A 22032-nucleotide genomic window follows, 5' to 3' on the forward strand; every position below is an offset into this window, starting at 1 on the left:
AGGGTACTGACCTTGTACATGGCCAACCCAAGTTCAATCTGCTGTACCTCTTATGGTCCCTCAGGTCCCACCAGGAGTGATCCCTGAGCACAAAACCAGGAGTATGGCTTGAGCATGGCCAGGTATGGCCCCAAATACCCATCCCCCAATTCCCAGAAAGAAAAAGAGAAAATTAAAAAAGGAAAGAAAAGAGAATGATCAGTCTTAACCTTGCAAAGAAAAGATCTCCATTGGAACTGACAAGAAAGCAGACACCTTCTACCATTTCTCTGCAGACTTCACAAGTACTCAACACTTTCTGGAGAAAAAAAATATGGCTCTGAGCCTTTTTGTTCAGCTGGTTGGAGCAGCTTTAAAAAATGCATTTCATCTCTGGCAAATCAGAGTAAAACGTCATAAACAGCTGGAAACTCTCTGAGGTGAAGACAAGTTGGATATTATGTTTGGATTTATAACCCCCTCCCCCAAATAGCTGATTTCTACTTCTGACAGGGTTATTATTTCCACCTTTGCAAAATATCTTGGATCTCACCTTGGATAATTACTGATTATCAGCAGCTTCTCACCTGGGGCATTCTAGCATTTGGATGAACCTAAAAAAATTTTTTCCCCTAAAATTAACTAGGGAAATCTCAATGTGTGAAATTATGTCTTTATTTCTATTTTCCTTTGCAATTCCCTCTGGCTTTCTAATGATCAAGTCATTAATCAGTGTCAAATCACCATTCAGTGTACAGACAGCGTTGTAGCGACGTGGGTTCCAACATGGATTAAATAGCAATAATTTTGTCTGATGCTCTCTTATGAGTCCTGTGCAGTCACAGTCCCAGAAACTATTAATTAGGGAATGGACATAATCTCTTAGTCATGGGTGCATAGCTCAAGAAACTGAAATTAGAGAGAGCACCTCAAGTTGTTCCAAAGAAGTTCTCCTAGTCAAAATTCATAAAGTGCCTAACAGTCTCATTTCGCTTTGGAGGTTGTATTTGACGTGTCCTCTTGTGTTTTTCCTAAGTTTGCATCTAGTGTTTCCTAAACCGTGGCATGCTGATAACTTCCCTTCTATTCCCGGCCTGCCTGGTAAAATCCTGTTCATGCTATGAGGCCCAGCCTGTTACTTTTGCTGTTAAGTCTTCAATGAAGGAAATGATTCTTTTCTCCCTGATTCCAGGTACAACTTATTTTTTTATTGTTTTCTGTGATTTTTTTTTCCATACCAGGGGTACTCAGAACTTACTCCTGACTCTGTGCTCAGGGATCACTTCTGTCAGGGCTCAGGGCTTAGGGGATCATATGTGGCGTTGGGGATTGAACTGAGGTTGGCTGCAGAAAGGCAAGCGCCTTACTGTCTCTCCAGTTCCCTAGGGGCTTCTATTTTGTTTTTGTTTGTTTGTTTGTTTTTGCTTTTTGGGTCACACCCGGCGATGCACAGGGGTCACTCCTGGCTCTGCACTCAGGAATTACCCTTGGTGGTGCTCAGGGGACCATATGGGATGCTAGGAATCGAACCTGGGTCGGCCGCGTGCAAGGCAAACGCCCTGCTCGCTGTGCTATCACTCCAGCCCCGGGGCCTCTATTTTTTGTTTGCGGCCACACCCCGCAGTGCTCAGGGATTCCTCCTGGCTCTGAGCTCAGGGATTATCTCTGGCAGGGCTTCAGAGATCAAATGGGGTGCTAAGGATTGAACTTGGGTCGGCACCACGTAGCACAATTCAAGTGCCCTACCCAGTGTACTATCACCCTGGCCCCCTTCCACGGCCAGGTGCTTCTTAAACACCTTGGAAACTCTGTGTTATTGCTGTCTCCTACAGGATGCGGAGTAATCTGCAAGGTTATTGTCTAACTTCCTCACTTAGCTCTAAGTTCAGGGTTCACAGTTGTGCTTTATCCATACTCACATTTTCAGGGCTTGGGGGTGGGGGGGAGGACTGACATCATTCATTGAATAAGTGAGAAAGTTGGTACCCAAAGAGGTAAAAAAACTTTATATTGGTTCACTTTGTTTTAGTCAGATTTAGGCTTTCTGCATTTATTCATTTAGCTGCTTACAAAGAAATATGTGCAAGCATATGAAAATGAAGGCCCTGATAGACCAGTTTTTAAGTGTGTGTGTGTGTGTGTGTGTGTGTGTTTGTGTAAGAGAGACAGGGAAAACATCACTTTCCTATTAACAGTGATATCTGCTTTAATTTGAAATAGTAAAGGTGGGCTGGCCATTACTTCAGTTTCAGGATATATTTTTAGGAAAGCATAAAATTGTACAAAAATTGTCATAATCAATATGTTAGTTTGACATTCAGGAAATTTGCTCTCTGGTTCCTGCGTGACTCTGGACAAGTTTCTTCATCTCTGGGTCTCAGATTAGTCTTTAGTGAAATGACGAGTTACAGAGACTATCTCTGAGGTTCTTTTAAGAACAGTACTGAGTACTTTTAAGAACAGTACAGAATTTTACAAAATACATAATTAAATCACAACAATAATATAAATGCATACAAGGAATCTTGTAGAATAAAGGAAAAAGAATCATCCATAGATCTATAACTACAATGTTTCTGTTTTGGCATATTTTCTTCCATTAAAAATATTTACTTGAACTTGCTTACTGTGGTAGAACACAACTGCTGTGTTAGGAGCTGCCCAGTGGAGGGTCTTATGTAGTGGGAAACTGAGGGCTTTACCTCAGTTCAGACTTGAGGTCCCTAGTTCAACGGTCCATGAGAAAATGAATCTTGCTACGAAATGTTTTGAAATTTAAGGAATTGTTATAGCTTTGCTATGGGTAGGGTGAAAAAAATTTGTAACCACACTTCAAGATGAAAAAGCCTCGAGGAAAATGTCTGCTTGTTTTTGATACTGATGGCTGATACTGGGGCAGGAGCAAACAGAGCCCGTGTGGAATGGCAGGGATATAGAGTTGAGGATCCAGTCACTGCAGACTACATAACTCCCTTCACAGCAACATTAACATAGAAATATATTCTGAGCAATGGAAACCTTCTTGTGTTTATGCCTTAGTTGTAGGTTTTTATGGTGATAATGTCCCAAGATTATATCAGACTAAATCCTCTGGTAACATATATGCTCACAATAGCTGAGATTTCCTTGAAAGGAATTACAGAGAAGATAACAGAGGGCCAGAGCGATAGTACAGTGGGTAGAGCACTTGCCTTACACATAATGGACCTGGGTTCAATTCACCTGCCCTCCATGTCTCTCTAGTCTGCCAGGAATTGCCCGAATACAGAGCCTGGAGCACTGCTTGGTGTGCCCACCCTTCCCTCCAAAGATGATGTTAGAGCAAATTACAATAAAGCTATCAAGTTAGCAATAAAAGTGTTGAGAAAACTTATCCGGTTTGGTGGAAGAAAGAGTGAATTTGCTACAAGAAGAAATCAGGCTTTGGGGAAGTTTATTGACAAAGAAACTGAGTTATAAGTAACTTAGATAGAAAAGGAAAAGGAAGAAGCAGAGAAAAAAAATCAGTGAAGACTGAAATTCTCAGAATGAATACTGGGATCTTTTAATGTTGTAGTCCTTGAATTATTCTGTTAAAAAATTAAAGGATTGGGGCTGGAGTGATAGCATAGCGGGTAGGGCGTTTGCCTTGCACGCAGCCGACCTGGGTTCAAATCCCAGCATCCCATATGGTCCCCTGAGCACTGCCAGGAGTAATTCCTGAGTGCAGAGCCAGGAGTAACCCCTGTGCATTGCCAGGTGTGACCCAAAAACCAAAAAAAAAAAAAAATTAAAGGATAAATTGACTTGAGGCATTGTATTAGTAATTAAGTGCTATTTGAGAATTCCAGATTTGTGGCCATCTTCCCTCTCTATGGACAAATATACAGGAGGACGGGGATTTTCTTTGAAAAGACATTTTAGTTAACTGTTGAAAGTATTTATAGTTCTACAGAAGCCAGAGAGGATACTCTAAAATGTATTGCCTAGTGTGTTACTTTCCATTATATAGACAGATCTAACTAAGAATAAAGTTAATGTAAGGAATAGAACTATAGCTCAATGGGATGAGTGATGTGGACTCTTCTTTGCATGCAGGAGACCTGGATTCATTTCCAGTCCTGCATGGTCCCCTGAGCACCTCCTGGCAGAGTCCCCAGTGTGCTGCTGGCTGTGGTCCAAAACAAAAGAAGAAAGACAAATATTGAGAAAGCGTAAGGATTTGGTCCTACTTGACTACTGACTGTCAGGTACAAAGAGCTGTTCCAAAATAAACTTAATATTAGGTTGTATTTCTACATGAATAATGAAAGCACCCTGGTATAATGGTGAATTATCTAACAATTACATGTATATACTTTTTCACTTTTTAATCACAATTTTAAAAATATTCTATAATTTGTAATTTTCATTTGAGGGATTATTGGGAAACAATCCTTAGTGGAGCTTGGGCGACCCAGGATTGGCTTGTTCTGCATTGCAGCAATGATAAATGGGTCCTCTTAGGCTCAAGGTTCTTGGGGGACACCTGAGAGCTGGGGATTGAACTTAGGGCTTGGGTTCATCTCTACCACTTGAGTTAATTTTCTTGACCCTACACTCCTGCTTGCTTGCTTGCATCCCTCCCTCCCTCCCTTCCTTTTTCTTTGTACAGGAACATCTAAAGTGGTTATTCTTTGCCTGTCCCACATTGTTAGGATGGATTCATGGGGAAGAGATAACTTGTCTTTTTAGTTTCCAAGTCTTGAGTTGGAGCAATTGCACCCCAGGAATCTGGACTTAAATTACTATAGAGATGGTACAGGAGGCAAGGTTGGATGCAGCCAACCCAGGTTCAATCCCAGGCAACCCATATGATCTCCTGAGCATTGCCAGGAGTGATTCTTGAGAGCAGGAGCCAGGGGTAATTCCTGAGCACCACTGGGCATAACCTGAAAACAAAACAAATGCAAATGATAATATCTTGGGCTTTAAGCCCACTCTGGTGATGAAGGTGCTCAGGGCTGCTTATTCCTGGCTGTGCACTTAGGGATCACTCCTGATGGGGCACAGGGGACTGTGTAGGGTGCTGAGAATCAAACCTGGGCCACCTGCATGCAAGACAAGTGCCCTTCCTGCTGTACTCTCTCCAGCTCCATGTTTTAATTCTGGTGTGTGTGTGTGTGTGTGTGTGTGTGTGTGTGTGTGTGTGTGCTTGTGTGTGTTTTGGGCTGTACTTGGCTGTTCTGGGGATGGAGGGTAGCTCCCAGTGATGTTCAGAGGACCATGAACTTGCACTTGCAAAGCATGTGCTCCAGCTTTTTGAGCTATCTCTCCATCCCACCTCCAACATTTTTAGAACTCTGAAATGGAGCTCATTTCTCCTTCCTCTGGAACATATCAAGAGTAGGTGAGAGGGGGCTGGAGTGATAGCACAGCGGGTAGGGTGTTTGCCTTGCACGTGGCCGACCCGGATTCGATTCCCAGCATCCCATATAGTCTCCTGAGCACAGCCAGGGGTAATTCCTGAGTGCAGAGCCAGGCGTGACCCCTGAGCATCGCTGGGTATGACCCCCCCCAAAAAAAAAGCCAAAAAACAAAAAGAGTAGGTGAGAATTACTGCTATGAATTCCGGAGTTTGATCATAAAAACAGTAGATTCTTCTTACTTTCTTTAGTCACCTGCCCAGGGAATGTGACCACATAATGTAAGGAAGCCATGTACAGATGGTCCAGCTAATCCCAGCTAAGACCTCAGGCAAGAGCCGACAATGACTGCTGGTCACTGGAATGAATGAATCCTCAGTAATCTCCGATCTCCATTTTGATGTTGTCCCAGCCAGTCCCCAGAGGACAGATGGACTGCCTCCATTAAGCCCTCTATGAATTGGAGATTTGTGAGTGAAGCACTGTTCGAGTTACCACAGTGGCTCATTAAGCAACCATGGATAACCAGAACTCCTTAATATCTGTGTCCTGGTGATAACTGACATTGGAAAAATAATTTTTCCTTCTAGGCCTTGATTCTGCACCTGTAAAAGTTATGGTCTATTAATTACCATGTCATGGGAATGTATTAATTACCATGTCATGGGAATGTCATGAGATTGAAATAAAGACACAAGCTGTCTTTTATAACTGAACTTCAGTAAACGTTGCCTAATATCATTTTTACTTATTCCCATCAAGTTGTTTAGATTTACTTCTTCCTACAAATTACATTCAGTGTATGTGGTGTTACAGAAAATCTGGGATTTGTTTTTATGGGGGCTTTGAGGTTGGAACCATACCCAGCAGTGCTCAGGACTCCTGGCTCTGTGGTCCCAGGGACCATAAAGCAAGCACCTTAATCTGTTCTGATTACTGTCTCTCTGGCCCACATTGCTCCCCATGGAGCATGTGTTTCGGGAGAAGCCAACTCCTCTGCTGTGAGGATGATCAAGCAACCTCAGGAAGGAAATTCACAACCAGACCCCTTGCCCTACTCACTTGTTAAATTATGACTGAGCTACCTCACAAAATGATGCTATGCAAGATTTGATAACAAAACTCAGAAAGTTAAGAAGTTAGAATTTATTTTATTTATTTTTGCTTTATGGGTCACACCTAGCAATGCAGAGAGGTTACTCCCTAGCTCTGCACTCAGGAATCACCCCTGGTGGTGCTCAGAGGACCATATGGGATGCTGGGAATCGAACCCGTGCAAGGCGAACGCCTTACCCGCTGTACTATTGCTCCAGTCCTAGAAGTTAGAATATATTGTACAACTGGGTAGATGGGTCTGGATCCTTTCCCATATGTCCAGGCCTCCCCTTTACCCGTGCACAATATTACTCATCCTGTCTCACAATGCCTGGTCCAGTGTATGATCTCTGAAATCTTGTCGCTGGGCTCTCTTGACCTGTACATCCCAAGGGTTCTCTGATGTTTCTGCTTTCCTTAGTCTCTGCCGCTCCTATCATGCTGATCCACCTTCACTAGTCTCTAGCCACCACCTGGGCATGTGGGTGAGATCCCTGGGCTCTGTGCCTGTCGCTGAGCTTCTCAACTGTGCTCCGGAAGTTCCTATTGTCCCATCCAAGGACTCCTAGTCTGGGATGGGAGGGAAAGTAGAGAGAGTAATTCCAGCGATACTCAGGAGTTACTCCTGGCTCTGTACTCAGGGATCACTCCTGATGTTACTCAGGGGACCATCTGGTCATCAAACCTGGACTGGCCAAGCGTAAGGTAAGAGCCTTACTTGCTGTACTATTTGTCAGGCCAGAGGCTTCCTTTTATCCCCCCAGCATCTCATAATCTATTGTCATTCTTTTTATTTACTTTGTTTAGGGACCACACCTGGCAATGCTTCAGGGTTACTGGCTCTGCACTCAGGAATGACTTCTGATGGTGCAGAAGTCACTGATGGGACCACATGGGATGCCAGAAATAAACCTGGGTCCATGCAAGGCAAGTGCCCTACCTGCTGTACTATCTATCTCTCAGGCCTGAGGCTTCCTTTTACCTGCTATCTCCCACCCCCAACATTCCATTATCTATTCTGATTCAGTGGGCTGGGTGAGAGTTAAACTGACCAACTAAATTCAGCTGGTGCCCCACCCTTTCACTCCCATTGTATCAATGTTCCAGCCTCATCAGATAATTGCAATCTCTTGGGAAGTTCCAAACTAGAACCATCCAGCTAAGCCACTCAGGACTCTCATAGAAATGGCAAAAGACAGTATAAAATTAAAAAAAGAAAAATGTTTTAAGCTACTAAGCTTAAAACTTGGGGTACTGTATGCTGCACTACTGAATCAGGACAAATACTAAGGACACTGAATTTTAAATAATGAACATAGAGTTAAAGCGATAGTGTAGGGATCAAGGCCTTGCAAGTGGTTGATCCTAGTTTGATCTCTGGTACCAGATGGTTCTGAGTTTTCCTGGGAGTGACCCCTGAGCACAGAACTGAGGGTACTGAGGGTAGCCCCAAACACTGCTGGGTATAGCCTAAAACCACGAGAGAGAGGTGGGGGGGGGGGGAAGAGAGAGAGAGAGAGAGAGAGAGAGAGAGAGAGAGAGAGAGAGAGAGAGAGAGAGAGAGAGAGAGAGAGAGAGAGAGAGAATGACCTCAGGCAGAAAGGAGAAAGGAAAGCCAAAGGAAGGGAATAGAATTGGAGAACTGACTGGGAAACTCAAGTTTTCAATGGAAGTTGAAGAGCAGGTTTGGTGAGGGGGAAGGAGTAAGAAATCCGGAATAAAAGAAAGCTTTGTTTAGAATCAGCTTATCTTGATTACTGAATTCCAGAGAACAAAGTATAGGATATGTCACACACAAGTGGCTGGTTGTTTGGTAGAGGTATAGATAGGTTTCTTTTGCCTTTCTGGTAAGTAGAAGGGTGGTGTGGACAATACAACTAAGCTGATAAAAGCAGATTGTTTAAAATCTCCCCAACAGTGAAGAAAGGTGAAATGGAAGTTGTGTGGTTTGATGGTAAAGAAAGGTCTGAAACTAGTAGTGACATAAGAATGTCAAACCTTATTTCTAGCTTGAGATACTGAAACTGGGGGATTGAGAGTGGGAGAAGGAAAAATTCTTCTAAAGTGGTTTTAAGGAAAGTCTTAAACTTAAGGAAAACCTGATTGTACACAAGATGAAAGAAGTGATTATTCCCTTGGAGAAAAAGTTAGGAAATCAAGGAACTCCTTCCTTCCTTCCTTCCTTCCTTCCTTCCTTCCTTCCTTCCTTCCTTCCTTCCTTCCTTCCTTCCTTCTTTCTTTTCTTTTCTTTTCTTTTCTTTTTTCTTTTCTTTTCTTTTCTTGTGTCACATCCAGTAATGCATAGGGGTTACTCCTGGCTCGTGCACTCAGGAATTATCCCTGGCAGTATTGGGGGACCATATGGAATACTGGGAATCGAACCCAGATTGGCCACATGCTGTGCTATCACTCCAGCCCTGGGGGACAGATATTCTTAATTGGAAGGTGACAGAAGAAATTTCTCAGGGAGAATGAAGCTAAAGGTTTGCTTGTGGTCTACAATGACCTGGCCAGTTAATAGTTACCGGCCACCTCTTCTCCTCTGTCACTTCCCTCTCATGAGTCTCTAAGGTCAGATGCTTACTTTCCCACATGGCATGTAAGTGACCATGTCACTAAGTTCTAACCAATGGGACAACCAGTGATATTTGTTGGGGTGCTTCTGGCAAGGACTTTTCTTCCGGGATAAAAAGATGAAGTCTCTCCAAAGAATACCTTTTCCTCTGTTTACCGTTTCCTACCCTTGGATATGATTATGAGGCCTGGAATTGTGCCTGCAAGGCAAACACCCTACTCTACGGCTCTGCTATCACTCAAGCCCCAAGGAAGTTTCTTTGCCTTAGCTTAAGCTTGCTTGTGGAAAAAATGGGACTTAATTCTAATGGCAACTGAGAGCCTCTGGAAAGTTTCATTTCAGCTGAGCTGGTGAGCTTTGCATTTTAGCTCACCAGGACAGGGGAGCTGGAGACTGGCTGCGTAGGGCAAGGTGTGTAGTTTTCCTTAGAAGAAGAAGGATAGGAAAACCTTCCCACACAGGCAAAACACCCACCAGCAGCCCACTGATACCTTGGGGCCCCTATTTATTGATTTATTTTGGGAGCCTGGGGATCTCTCCCAGTTATCCATCAGTCTACACCTGGGGGACCTGAGGAATTCTGTGTGGTCCAGCAATATGGTGCGGGGGCCACCATGCCCACCCTGGCACTGCTCAAACCTACCTGACAGTGCTCGGGGGTCATGTGGTGCCGAGGATTGAATCTGGGCCCCAACACAGGCAAAGCAGATGCTGGAGTCACATCCCTGGCTCTTATTCCCATTTGATTATGCCTGTGTGGTAACCAAGCTTTGTGAAGGTCCCAATCTAAGGGCTGTGTGGTACTGTGAGTAGCAGGCTCAGGGCCAGGGAGATGGCTCAAAGGGCTGAAGTGCAAGTTGTCATGCAAAAGTTCTGGGTTCATTTCTGGCACCACATGGTCCTCTGAGCACTGCTGTGAATGGCTAAAACAATCACCAACACCAAAAACAAATAAAAATTGCAGCAGCCTCTATGGCAGAAAGGCTGTTTCTAGTTCCATTGTTATCCTAAAATGCCTGTGATAACTCATATTACTTCTTTGGACCTCAATTTTTCTCATTTAGAAAATGAATCTAAAGGTTTTACTTAAATTTCCATAAGAGCTTAACAGATATTTTCATGATAATAGTAAAATATACTATTTTACTAATACAGCTATATTTTCATGATCATGGAAAAACCAACCAGTTTACCATTTATCAATACAGTTCTACAAAGTATCTTAAAGCTTGCCTCATGACTGCATAGTCAATAGAGATGAGATTTGAGAGTCATATTGTACCTCAATAAATTTACTCCTGGGGCTGGAGTGATAGCATAGAGGGTAGGGCGTTTACTTTGCACGCGGCTGACCCGGGTTCGATTCCCAGCATCCCAGATGGTCCCCCGAGCACCACCAGGAGTAATTCCTGAGTGCAGAGCCAGAAATAACCCCTGTGCATTGCCAGGTGTGACCCAAAAAGCAAAACAAAACAAAACAAAACAAAACATTTACCCCTAAATTATAAGTTATACTCATATTTAGGAGGCTATTAAGCCTCAATCTTTCCTTTTTGAAAGTGGGAAGGACTCTTATTTTATTAACTATATATTTCCTTGAGACTAAGGTTTTTTTTTTGGGGGGGGGAGTGTCAGCACTTAGGGCTTATTTCTGGCTTTTGCATGCAGGAACACTATTGCATGCTTTGGGGGACAATATGGGGTGCTGGAGATCCAACCTGTGTCTGTCGCATGCAAGGCAAGTGCCTAACCCATTGTACTATCACTCCAGCCCAAGATCAAGTAGTTTTGTGGCTCTAATATTTCTTGGGCAAACTATCAATCTTTCTATTTCTTTTTTGCTTTATTTATGGTGCGGGAGCACTTCTAGTGCTGCTCAGAGCTTACTTCTGATTCTGCACTCCAGAATTACCCTTGGCTGTGCTTGGAGGACCATATGGGATGCCAGGGATCGAACCCAGGTCAGCTGTGTGTGAAACAAATGCTCTTCCCACTGTATTATTGTTCCATCCCCAAACTATTAATCTTTCTGTGATCTGGAAACAACCAGAGTTTCTTTGTTCATAAAATGCCATTAATGTGTATCTCAAATGGCCATTAAGGAGATAAAACAACTTACTGTACATCAAAGTATCTGGACTAATAGTCCAGAGAAAGCTCTGAGTGTTAGTATTAACTATTATTCTTAGTGTGGTCCTTTTTTTTTTTTTTTCTTTTTTGGTCACACCTGATGATGCACAGGGGTTACTCCTGGCGGTACTCAGGGGACCATATGGGATGCTGGGAATTGAACCCAGATTGACCGCGTGCAAGGCAACTGCTCTACCCACTGTGCTATTGCTCCAGCCCAGTGTGATCCTTCTAAAAGAACTGAATATCTAGTCAGAAGATTCTCAAACAAATGATTAAAATCCAGAGAGGTAGGGACAAGGTGATTGAAAAGGGATCAAGTTGGGAATTCTCCTGGGATGCCACAACCCAAACCTCACCAATACAAAATACAAAATCCTGCATGGGGGCCCCACCAAGAGTTTTCACTGAGAACTCAGCCTTCCAGGAAGAGGCAGAAGGGGTAGAGCTGCTAAGATGCTTAACTTTGCCCTGGGAAAAGAGAGGGGGGCAAGCCTTAAAATTCTACTTTAGAAAACCTGATTTGCATCAGGGAGATGCAAATCAAAACAATGAGATATCATCTTATATCCCAGAGACTGACACACATCAAAAAGAACATGAACAATCAATGCTGATATGGGCATTCAGAGAGAAAGGGACTCAAATTCATTGTTGGTGGGAGTGCCGGCTTATTCGACTTTTTTTGAAAACAACATGGGCATTCCTCAAAAAAACAGAAATTCAGCTCCCATTTGACTCAGCAATACCACTTCTGGAAATACATCCTGGTGGCCCAAAAATATACAGTGGAAAAGCCATCTGTACTTCTATGTTCATTGCAGCACTATTCATTATAGTCAGAATCTGGAAACAACCAGAGTTCCTGAGAACAGACTGGATAAAGAAACTATGGGACATCTATACAGTGGAATACTACACAGCCACCAGGAAAACTGAAGTAATGACATTTGCTGATGGAGTACCATGCTGAATGAATTGAGTCAGAAGAAGGGGGACAGACATAGAATGATTACACTCATATATATATGCTGGAGCATAGTGGGTAGGGTGTTTGCCTTGCACGCAGCTGACCTGGGTTCAATTCCTCCACCCCTCTCAGAGAGCCCAGCAACCTATCGAGAATATCTTGCCCTTACGGCAGAGCCTGGCAAGCTACCCGTGGTGTATTAGATATGCCAAAAACAGTAACAAGTCTCACAATGGAGACATTACTGGTGCCTGCTCAAGCAAATCGATGAGCAACAGGATGACAGTAACAGTGATATATATATGTGTGTGTGTTTATATATATATATATATATATATATATATATATATATGACTAATATCCAAGAACAGAAGAGACTAGAGCCAGGAGGACTGGTCAATGGTTGGAAACTTGCCATAAGTGTGTCTGTGGGGGGTGAGGTGGGGGTGGGGGTGGGGAAAAGGGCAGTTAGGATAGAGAAGGGACCACTATGATAATAATATTTGGAATGATCACTCTGGATAAGAACTGAGTGCTGAAAGTAGGTAAAGGGATATACATGAAAACCTTTCAGTACCTGTATTGCAAACCATAATGCCAGAGAGAGAGAGAGAGAGAGAGAGAGAGAGAAGGAGAAAAGTCTTAGAGGCAGGCAGTGAGGGTGGGTAGGAGGGAAACTGGGACACTGGTATGGTGGTGGGAAATGTACACTGGTGAAGGGACAGGTGTTAAAACATTATACAACTGAAACCCAATCATGAACAACTTTGTAATTGGGCATCTCATGGTGATTCAATTAAAAATACGTTAAAAAATTAAAATTAAAAAAGCCTGGTTTGGAGTTAAAAATTAAACTAGGGAGCTAATCAGATATAGTACTTCTAATACTTATAATAGGCTTCCTCAATGGATTCCTGCAAGCTAGTAAACTCTAAACTCTAAATTATTTCAGAATAGGAAGTAATTGAAGGGTTGAGTAAGATTTGCCTATCCCCAGGTGAAAAGAAAATCTGCCCCTTCTAACCCACATCTGACTGGCTGCAGGTGGAGGAATGAAAGCCTAGAGTCAAAGGGGGTTTACAGAGACAAAAGAAAACGGACTTTCCATTGCCATTGTGCATGTCTGTCTGTGTCCAGTCTTTGTTTAAACACTGAACATTCGGTTAGAATACAGTTCTGGTCAAACTCACAGTAGGACTTATAAGCTGCTTCCCAGGTTAGTTAGAGTCTGATAGTACAGAAAGCCATGCACCAGCAAATGCAAATATCTTAGCAGATACCAGGTCTGCTTAGTACCACAGGTGCTATTTGGCACTTCTGAAAGCCCCATCTACTACACAAATCTATGGAACATTACCACTGTAGCCACTGTCAATCACCAGCAACTGTGAACCCTGGGAAGCATTACCAGTCCATCACTTGGGCTGCAACTAACACAGTAAGCATATGACCAAAAAATGCCCAGTAGTGAAATGGAGCCATAAACTCAGAGCCAGTTTCTGGTAGAATTAGCAAATGCAAATCTCAGACTGCCATCCAGTTTTGCACAAAACTAGACTCAAAACCCCTACCCTAACATTGCACTATGTGATGCAGTAAAGAAGCTGAGGAATTCACCTGCATTAATGGAGGACCTCAAATACACAAGAGCTCTCTAAACACCCTGATGAAAGTGTCAATGGTACAGATGTTCACTGAATTGAGGGAAGCAACAGATGCAAGCTCCAACAAGAAAAGGATGAGAAGTTTCAATCAGAAACTATGGAACTGAGGAACTTAGTAGGTAAACTAAAAAACACAGGAGGGACTTAGCAGCAGAATGACAGAAACTGAGTCATGTATCATTGTTCTTGAGGATGTGATTCATGACACTATATAAAGCCCAAAAAAGTAACAGAAGGATTGATTCCAAACACTAAGCTGGCTACAGCAATAAAAAATAGTCCAATAATCAAAACCAAGCAAGAGTACATAGGAATCAACAAAGGAATGACTTATTTTTTTTATACCTCCCATCCACTGGCTCATTGATATTGATGTTGCAATGACTGGGGCTGTACATGTACTCTGCTGTGGAGCTTGCATTTTTTTTTTTTTTTTTGTGCCACTGGAGGTGGCGCATCCAGCTGCAGTCCTTACCAAGGTCTGCAACATGCTTGCTGTGGCTTGTATTCTTAGCTAAGGCACGTTAAATTTTTATGAAAGCAGAACTCCCTAAGTAACCAAAGCAATTCTGAGAAAGAATTGGGAGAGATTATGTTTCTTGACTTTAAACTCTAATCATATAACGCTATAGTACTCAAAACACTGGTACTCATCTAGAAGCCGATTCTTTAGACTGATGGAACAGAAGTGAGATTCTAGAAGTAAATCATAGTGATTCTATTAATGTAAAGCAGTTTATCAATCTTCTTCTAATCATGGCCCCCTTTCAGCCTTGTTTCCCTCTCGTGGTCTGCCAGTTATATTGACTAGCCCACTAGTCTCATGCTGTGATCCCTCCCCACACTTTCCCCACCAGTCTATCTGATTTTCACCTGTGGCTCCCTTGAAATATTATTCTGGGGACTCATGGGTGTCCATATAGCCTCGGCTTGAAAAACACCTAAAGAAAGTCCAGAGAAATAAAGTGGATCAGATTTTATTAGAATCTGGGAAAGAAGGTGGATGGAATGTTATAGCATGGATACAAAATATTACTTTGGGTTGGTGAAAATTTTTGAAAATGCATAGTGGTGATAATTGTACAATACTGTACATATGCCAACTAATCATCATCATCATCATCATCATCATCATCATCATCATCATCATCATCATCATCATCATCCCGTTGATCGTCGAATTTCTCAGTAACGTCCCCATTCATCCTAGCCCTGAGATTTTGGAAGCCTCTCTTTACTCGTCCTTCCCAATGATGCCGTATTGGAGGCTTTTTCAGGGTAAGGGGACATCTTATGCCAACTAATGGTACATTTTATTTTTTTCTTTTTTGTTTTGGTTTTTGGGCCATGCCCAGCGATTCTCATAGGTTACTCGTGGCTCTGCACTCAGGAACTACTCTTGGTGGTGCTCAGAGGACCATATGGGATGCTAGGGATTGAACCCAGATTGCAACATACAAGGAAAAGTTATTAGGGAAATGAAAATCAAAATGACAATAAGATAGCACCTCAAACAAATGAGTCTGGCCTATATAAGAAAAGTCTGGAGGGGCCAGAGAGATAGTACAACATAGTAAGGTGCATGCGGCTGCCTGTGTTTGATCCGCAGCGCTCCATACAGTCCCTGAGCCACACCGGGAGTGAACCCTGAGCATAGAACCAGGAGTAGGTCCTGAACACTGCCAGGTGTGGCCCAAAATCAGAAACAAAAACATTAAAAAAGACCTGGGAACAACCAACGCTAACAGGAATTGATGAAAAAGGAATCCTCATACACTTCACAGGGATATAATCTGGCTCAGTCTACAGGATAAACAGTAGAGACTTCTCAAAAAATTGAAAATAGAACTACCATATGTTCTAGTAATTCCACTCCTTGGCATCTCTCCCAAGAACACAAAATCACTTAGCTGAAAAATTATGCACACCTATGTTCATCAGCCAAGACCTGGAAACAACTTTAAGTTCCCAACAACCAGAAACTCTGGTGTGATGGAGAGAGAATACAGTGGTTAGGGCGCTTGCCTTGCAAGTGGCTGACCCTAGTATACTTGGCACTGCATACACTCCCCAGAGTACTGCCAGGAGCCCAGAGTACAACTGGATGTGGCCCAGCCCTCTTCCTAAAGTAAGACTACAATATCTTTTGTATAATGTTAAAGGAGCAGAGGTAGGTATGCCTGTGTCATAAGAGCGGGATGAGCTATATTTTTTTTTGGGGGGGGGGGCATACAAAGCAGTTCTCATGCCCAATGGTCCTTACCTGCTATGCTGAGGGACCATGCAGTGCTGGGGATTGAACCCTGGATTCCAGCAAGCAAAGCAAGTGCTTCAGCCCTAGGAGTTGATTTTTCAGGTCCTGGATAAGGTTCTCTAGGGTGAAGACTGATTCTTAAAGAGGAAAATGTAATTTTGGAAACATCGGGGAATATGGAGAAGTAAAAGCAGTATGGTTAAGGCAACTTGGCTGTAGAGGACAAAATCGTTAGGAAGAAAGGAAGGTGTGTGGTAGATTATAGGCAGTTAATGGCAGAGCATCAAATTCATTTAAGAACTTGTTAGAAATACTGGATCTCGGGTCCAACCAGACCTATGCAACCCAAATTTGCATATTTTAGTTACATCTTCAGCTGGTTCCAATTAAAGTTTAAGAGACACTGAAGGCCTAGGGCTGACTCAGGAACCAAGCTGTTTAGGTTTAAGTCTTGGCTTTACTTAGAATGTTGTGACTTTAGTCAAAACATTTAGCTCCATTCTATGCTTCATTTTCCTAATTTATAATTTGGGCAAACAAGTAATTATTTGTACTATGTGAAATGCTTAGAACAGTGTGAAATGCTCAGAATATTTGACATTGAGTAAGTCTGAGGATCTATCTTGATTCATGCTACTTTTTATGGTTAGAGTTGTTTTATAAGCAGCTTGTCCTTTCCATTTCTTAATTATCTTTTCATTTACAGTAGTGATAAGGACAAATTCTGGAAGACCTGGGGTTACAGAGCCCAGCTCTCTTCAATTTCTAGGTTTGTGAAATTGGATGAATTCTTGAGTGTTTTCCTCACTGGCAATAAGAGAAACATCTGCCTCACTGCTTTGCTGTGAGACATCAGAAAAAGTATGTTGAACTAAAGAACAATTAAAAATTTCATCTGTAAAGGTTGGAGAGATAGTACAGCGATAAGGGGAGCATATCTTTGTGACCCAGGTTTGAATCTTTGACATATGGGCCCTGAGCATGGAGCCAGGAATAGTTCCGGGCACCCCCAACATTTCATCTATCATCCAAAATTTCTTAATTCATTAGAACGCAGGCAATACCATAACTTAGTGGGAAAGAGATGAAAGAAAACACATTGGAAGATCAGGGTGGGGGTGCCTGGAGATGATATACTCCACTTTACAATTTACTGTAGAGGTGGGATTGAGTTTCAACAATAATTTCACTACACCTTGGTGTTTTTCAGCTAATGGGCAAACAGTGTAAGAAATTTTAACGCTGCTATTTTCTTTTTCAAGACTATAGCTCCACTAAATAGCATGAAGAGTTTCACATGTTTGTGTAGTGGGCCACACTTCACAAATCCCTTAAGTTGTGTATCACAACATTCATTATTCTAGGGTAGTATTAATCTCTCTCTCTCTCTCTCTCTCTCTCTCTCTCTCTCTCTCTCTCTCTCTCTCTCTCTCTCTCTCTCTCTCTCTCTCTGTGACATAGGTGGCGCTCAGGTCTTATCCCTGGTGAGGCTGGGCTGGTGTCAAGGATCAAGCCCAAATTGGCCACATACAAGGAAGAATATGAAAACATGAGCACAAGAATGTTAGACCATCGCCAATGTCTACTGCAGTATTTTAGACAGTATTTAAAATACAAAAGCAAGGAAGTACTACTTAACAGATGACTGGATAAAGGCTGGAAAACATGTCTACCACAAAATTCTAGTCAGCAATCGAAACAAATTAAACATTTTTGTTATGGTAGCATGGTACTGGAACAAAGGCAGAGCCTCAGACCAATGGAACAGGGTGGAATATCCCTACACGCAACCCTAAATGTATGATCATCTAATCTTTGATAAGGGAGCAAGAAATGTGAAGTGGAGCAAGGAAAGCCTCTTTAACAAATGGTGCTGGCACAACTGGACAACCACATGCAAAAGAACGGGTTTAGAGCTCGACCTGACACCATGCACAAAAATCAGATCAAAATGGATTAAAGACCTCAACATCAGACCACAAACCATAAGGTACATTGAAGACAAGGTCGGCAAAACCCTCCACGATATTGAAGCTAACGGTTTCTTCAAAGATGACACACAACTGACCAATCAAGAGGAAACAGAGATAAACAAATGGGACTACATTAAACTAAGAAGCTTCTGCACTGCAAAAGACATAGTGACTAGAATACAAAGGCAATCTACAGAATGGGAAAAGATATTCACCTAATACCCATCAGATAAGGGGTTGACATCAAGGGTATATAAGGCACTGGTTGAACTCTACAAGAAGAAAACATCCAATCCCATCAGAAAATGGGGCAAAGAAATAAACAGAAACTTTCCCAAGGAAGAGATACGAATGGCCAAAAGACACATGAAAAAGTGCTCTACATCACTAATCAGGGAAATGCAGGTCAAAACAACCATGAGATACCACCTCACACCACAGAGAATGGCACACATCCAAAAGAACAAAAGCAACCACTGTTGGAGAGGATGTGGGGAGAAAGGGACCCTTCTACACTGCTGGTGGGAATGCCGACTAGTTCAGCCCTTCTGGAAAACAATATGGACGCTTCTCAAAAAATTAGAAATTGAGCTCCCATTTGACCCAGCAATACCACGACTGGGAATATACCCCGGAGAAGCAAAAAAGTATAGTAGAAATGACATCTGCACTTATATGTTCATCGCAGCACTGTTTACAATAGCCAGAATCTGGAAAAAAAATGAGTGCCCGAGAACAGGTGACTGGTTAAAGAAACTCTGGTACATCTATACAATGGAATACTATGCAGCTGTTAGAAAAAAAATGAAGTCATGAACTTTGCATATAAATGGATCAACATGGAAAGTATCATGCTAAGTGAAATGAGTCAGAAAGAGAGAGACAGACATAGAAAGATTGCATTCATCTGTGGGATATAAAATAACAGAGTAGGAGACTAATATCCAATAATAGTAGAAATAAGTACCAGTAGGTTGGCTCCATGGCTTGGCAGCTGGTCTCACATGCTGGGGAAAAAGGCAGCTCAGATAGAGAAGGGAAGACCAAGTAAAATATGGTTGGAGATCCCGCACGGGAAGGGAGATACGTGCTGCAAGTAGACTAGAGACTGAACACAGTGGCCACTCAATACCCCCATTGCAAGCCACAACACCCAATTGGAGATAGAGACCAAAAGGGAATACCCTGCCACAGAGGCAGGGTGGAGTAGGGGGGAAATGGGATTGGGAGGTGGGAGGGATACTGGGTTTACTGGTGGTGGAGAATGGGCACTGGTGGAGGGATGTGTTTGTGAACATCATATGAGGGAAAAGCAAGCTCGAAAATGTGTGAATCTATATCTGTACCCTCATGGTGATTCACTAATTAAAGAATAAAATAAATTAAAAAATTTTTTTGTTATGGGCCTCATCAGTCTGGTAAATGTGATTCCCATGGTGGCTCCATCTGACAAGGCGTAAGGCCTTCTTCAAAAGAGAGAAGCCTGAAGAGGAGCGCTATGTCAGAGCACAATCTACAGAACAGATAGATCTGTTGAAAGAGCACCACGTATGTTCATGAGAGAAATTGAGTGTCTGCAGAAAAAAACTGCGAAAGAAACAAGATCCACACCTTAGAACAGCACAACGATGATGATGAGTGCAAAGTTCCCTGTAGAATGGCTGCAAATCAATGCCTCCTTTCTGTGTAGAAGTTCTGATTTAATTTCTATATAAATGTGTGCTACTGATAAACTAATAAATCAGCACCAGTGAGGAAAAAAAATCAATGGACGCCAAATGGAAGCAGCACAAAGAAGGGGATTAAACGAAGTCAGAGGTCAAAGTATTCTGGGCGATTCCATTCATGTGCATAATTTAAAGACAGAAAACAAATAGACAGATGAATGAAAAACCAAAAACGAGTAGTCAAGGCTTCGGTGAAGGGAATGGCTGGGGAGTGGAGAGCAAAGGTGAGTAATGTAAAAAGGGGTAAAAACGTGCCAGAGTCATAAAATTAATATGGAGCAAAGGCAGGACTCACATTCAAGGGCAGACATCTAACTCCGAACATTTCCCTCGGGTGTGGGAGGCCCTGGAAGTTTTCCACAAAAAACAAACAAAACACACACAAAAAAACCCCTCCAAATACGCGCCCGACAAAAAACAAGACCCAAGAACAAAAGAAATAAAAGTACAGGATTCAAACTGTCTCCGTTGTCCTTATTTGGAAGCATTACTCTGTGCTAGCAGAGTACTTGTGAGATGTACACACGCATAAAATGTAGTTTCATCTTCTGCGTTACAGACGTAGGGCATGTGGCCTCGGCTTGAAATAAAAGTCAATTCTCTGATGAGTGTAATTGAATTCAAACGGATGAGGACCTGCGGATCCTCCTTACACGGCCTCGAAAACAAAAACCACCTCCTTCTGATCTGAGTATTTCAACCAGATCTCGTTCCCCAAGAACGTATCGGGGAAGGCACTTGTTCCAACAGTCGCCAACAGCGGACACCGGCCCTTTCTCACTCGCCAGAGCCGGAACAAAGGCGCGGGGGAGCGTGGGGGCTCTGACTAAACACCCCGCTCCTCGCCTGCCAGAGATCGGCGCTCATTCCCGCGTTACACGTGGAGACCCCTGTCAAGAGCCCCCGAGAGCCCTTTCTCTACTTGCAACTCAGCAACACCCCGCCTGGCTACGGGCGACCGAGGAGTCCACTAACTCGGCTCTCGGAGCAGGGTTCACGTGTTGGAGGCGGCTGTTAGCGCTCGCACGAGTCGCTCCCAAGACCCATGAGGAATCCGACGCTGATCTTCCAGCGCCCCTCAGGCATCATGCTGCTTTCCCACCGCCCCTACCGGCACGGAGAGAAAAGGTCGCAGCCAAGCCACAGCGCCAGCCGCTGGGCGCCATTTTGGCCGTGACGCGTGACGCCGCGCGCCGCGGAGCGCGCTGCTGATTGGCTGGGGGACGACAGCCCGCTGCTGATTGGCTGGAGGACGACAGCCAGGAGAGGCGCGCGAAGCCGGAGAGGAGGGATAGCCGGAGCCCCGTGAACTACCATCCCAGCCTCCCTTGCGCGCGCGATTGCGTCGCCGAGAGAAAGAGGCCGGGCTTCGGACCACAACTCCCGGCACGCCCCGCGACGCCTCGCCTCTCCTTGCAAAACGCGGAGAAAAGGAACGGGGAATATGGAGGCCTCGGGGTGTCTTTTCTCCGAAAGGCGGGAAAGGCGGACTACACCTCCCGACCGGCAGCGCGCGCCCGCGCCTGCGCCCTGCTCCCTGTCGCCATCTTGCCCCTTCTGAGGCACCGCAAACAAACCCAATTCCTGGTGTCCCCTAGTCTTGGCGGAGGAGCCTTTTAGATGAGCCCCGAAAGGCCGGGCAGGTGGGTGACTCTCAGGCCGGGTGGCGGGGAGAGCTGGCAGGCTGGCCAGCGGGAGGGGCGCTGCCGGGGGCGCTGGGAGCCGGAGCGGGGGCGCCCAGCCCCATCCTCCGTTGTCTCCTAACGGGATCGCGGGGGCTCCCCGAGGTGGGCTGCGCGGCGGACCTGGCACACCTGCGGCCGCGGCCCCGGGCAGTCCCGAGCCGCTGTCGCGCTGTCCGCGCGCCTCCTCTCCGTCCCGCCGCTGTCCGCGCCGCCGGGGAGGGCGCGCGGGGCTGGGCGCGGGGCTGCCGGGCGCGCGGCCGGCCGGCGGGGCTGCTCGGGTGCTGGCGCTGTCGGCGAGCGTGCGCGTGCGGCGGGGGCGGGGCGGCCGGGACCCCCGGACCCCCGAGCGGGGCCGCGGGGCTCCGGCGGCGGGGACGCGGCGGGATGCAGTGACGTGGTGCGGGCTCGGCGAGCGGGGCGGGGGGCGGGGACTGGCGCCCGGACGGAGCGGCTTCCTCTGGCCCGGCCCCTTCTTCCTCGCCCTCCCCACCCCTTTTCTTTATGTCATTCTGCCGGGGCGCGCGGGCCGCTGCCCGGCTGAGGGGACGCCGGGAAGCGGCGGGCGGGGGGAGGGCGCCCGGAGTTGGCCCCCGCCG

The 22032-nt window shown here is 44.6% G+C and overlaps 1 protein-coding gene across 5 annotated transcripts in view; it reads left to right on the plus strand.

Moving 5' to 3' along the window:
- The first annotated feature begins 21289 nt into the window (after nt 1-21289).
- Nucleotides 21290-22032, plus strand: part of EMSY (EMSY transcriptional repressor, BRCA2 interacting) — a 94545-nt gene continuing 93802 nt past the window's right edge. For 4 of the 5 annotated variants that reach the window (XM_004610833.2, XM_055121009.1, XM_055121010.1 and 1 more), the window contains exon 1: nt 21290-21394. Coding sequence is in view for 1 of the 5 variants with exons in the window: in XM_055121007.1 (XP_054976982.1) it covers nt 21372-21394 (23 nt within the window). In the remaining 4 variants the exon portion in view is untranslated. The remainder of the gene's footprint in view (nt 21395-22032) is intronic. The other variant, XM_055121007.1, reaches the window with a different exon arrangement.

Source organism: Sorex araneus, chromosome X (assembly GCF_027595985.1).
Source record: "Sorex araneus isolate mSorAra2 chromosome X, mSorAra2.pri, whole genome shotgun sequence".
Taxonomy (NCBI): domain Eukaryota; kingdom Metazoa; phylum Chordata; class Mammalia; order Eulipotyphla; family Soricidae; genus Sorex; species Sorex araneus.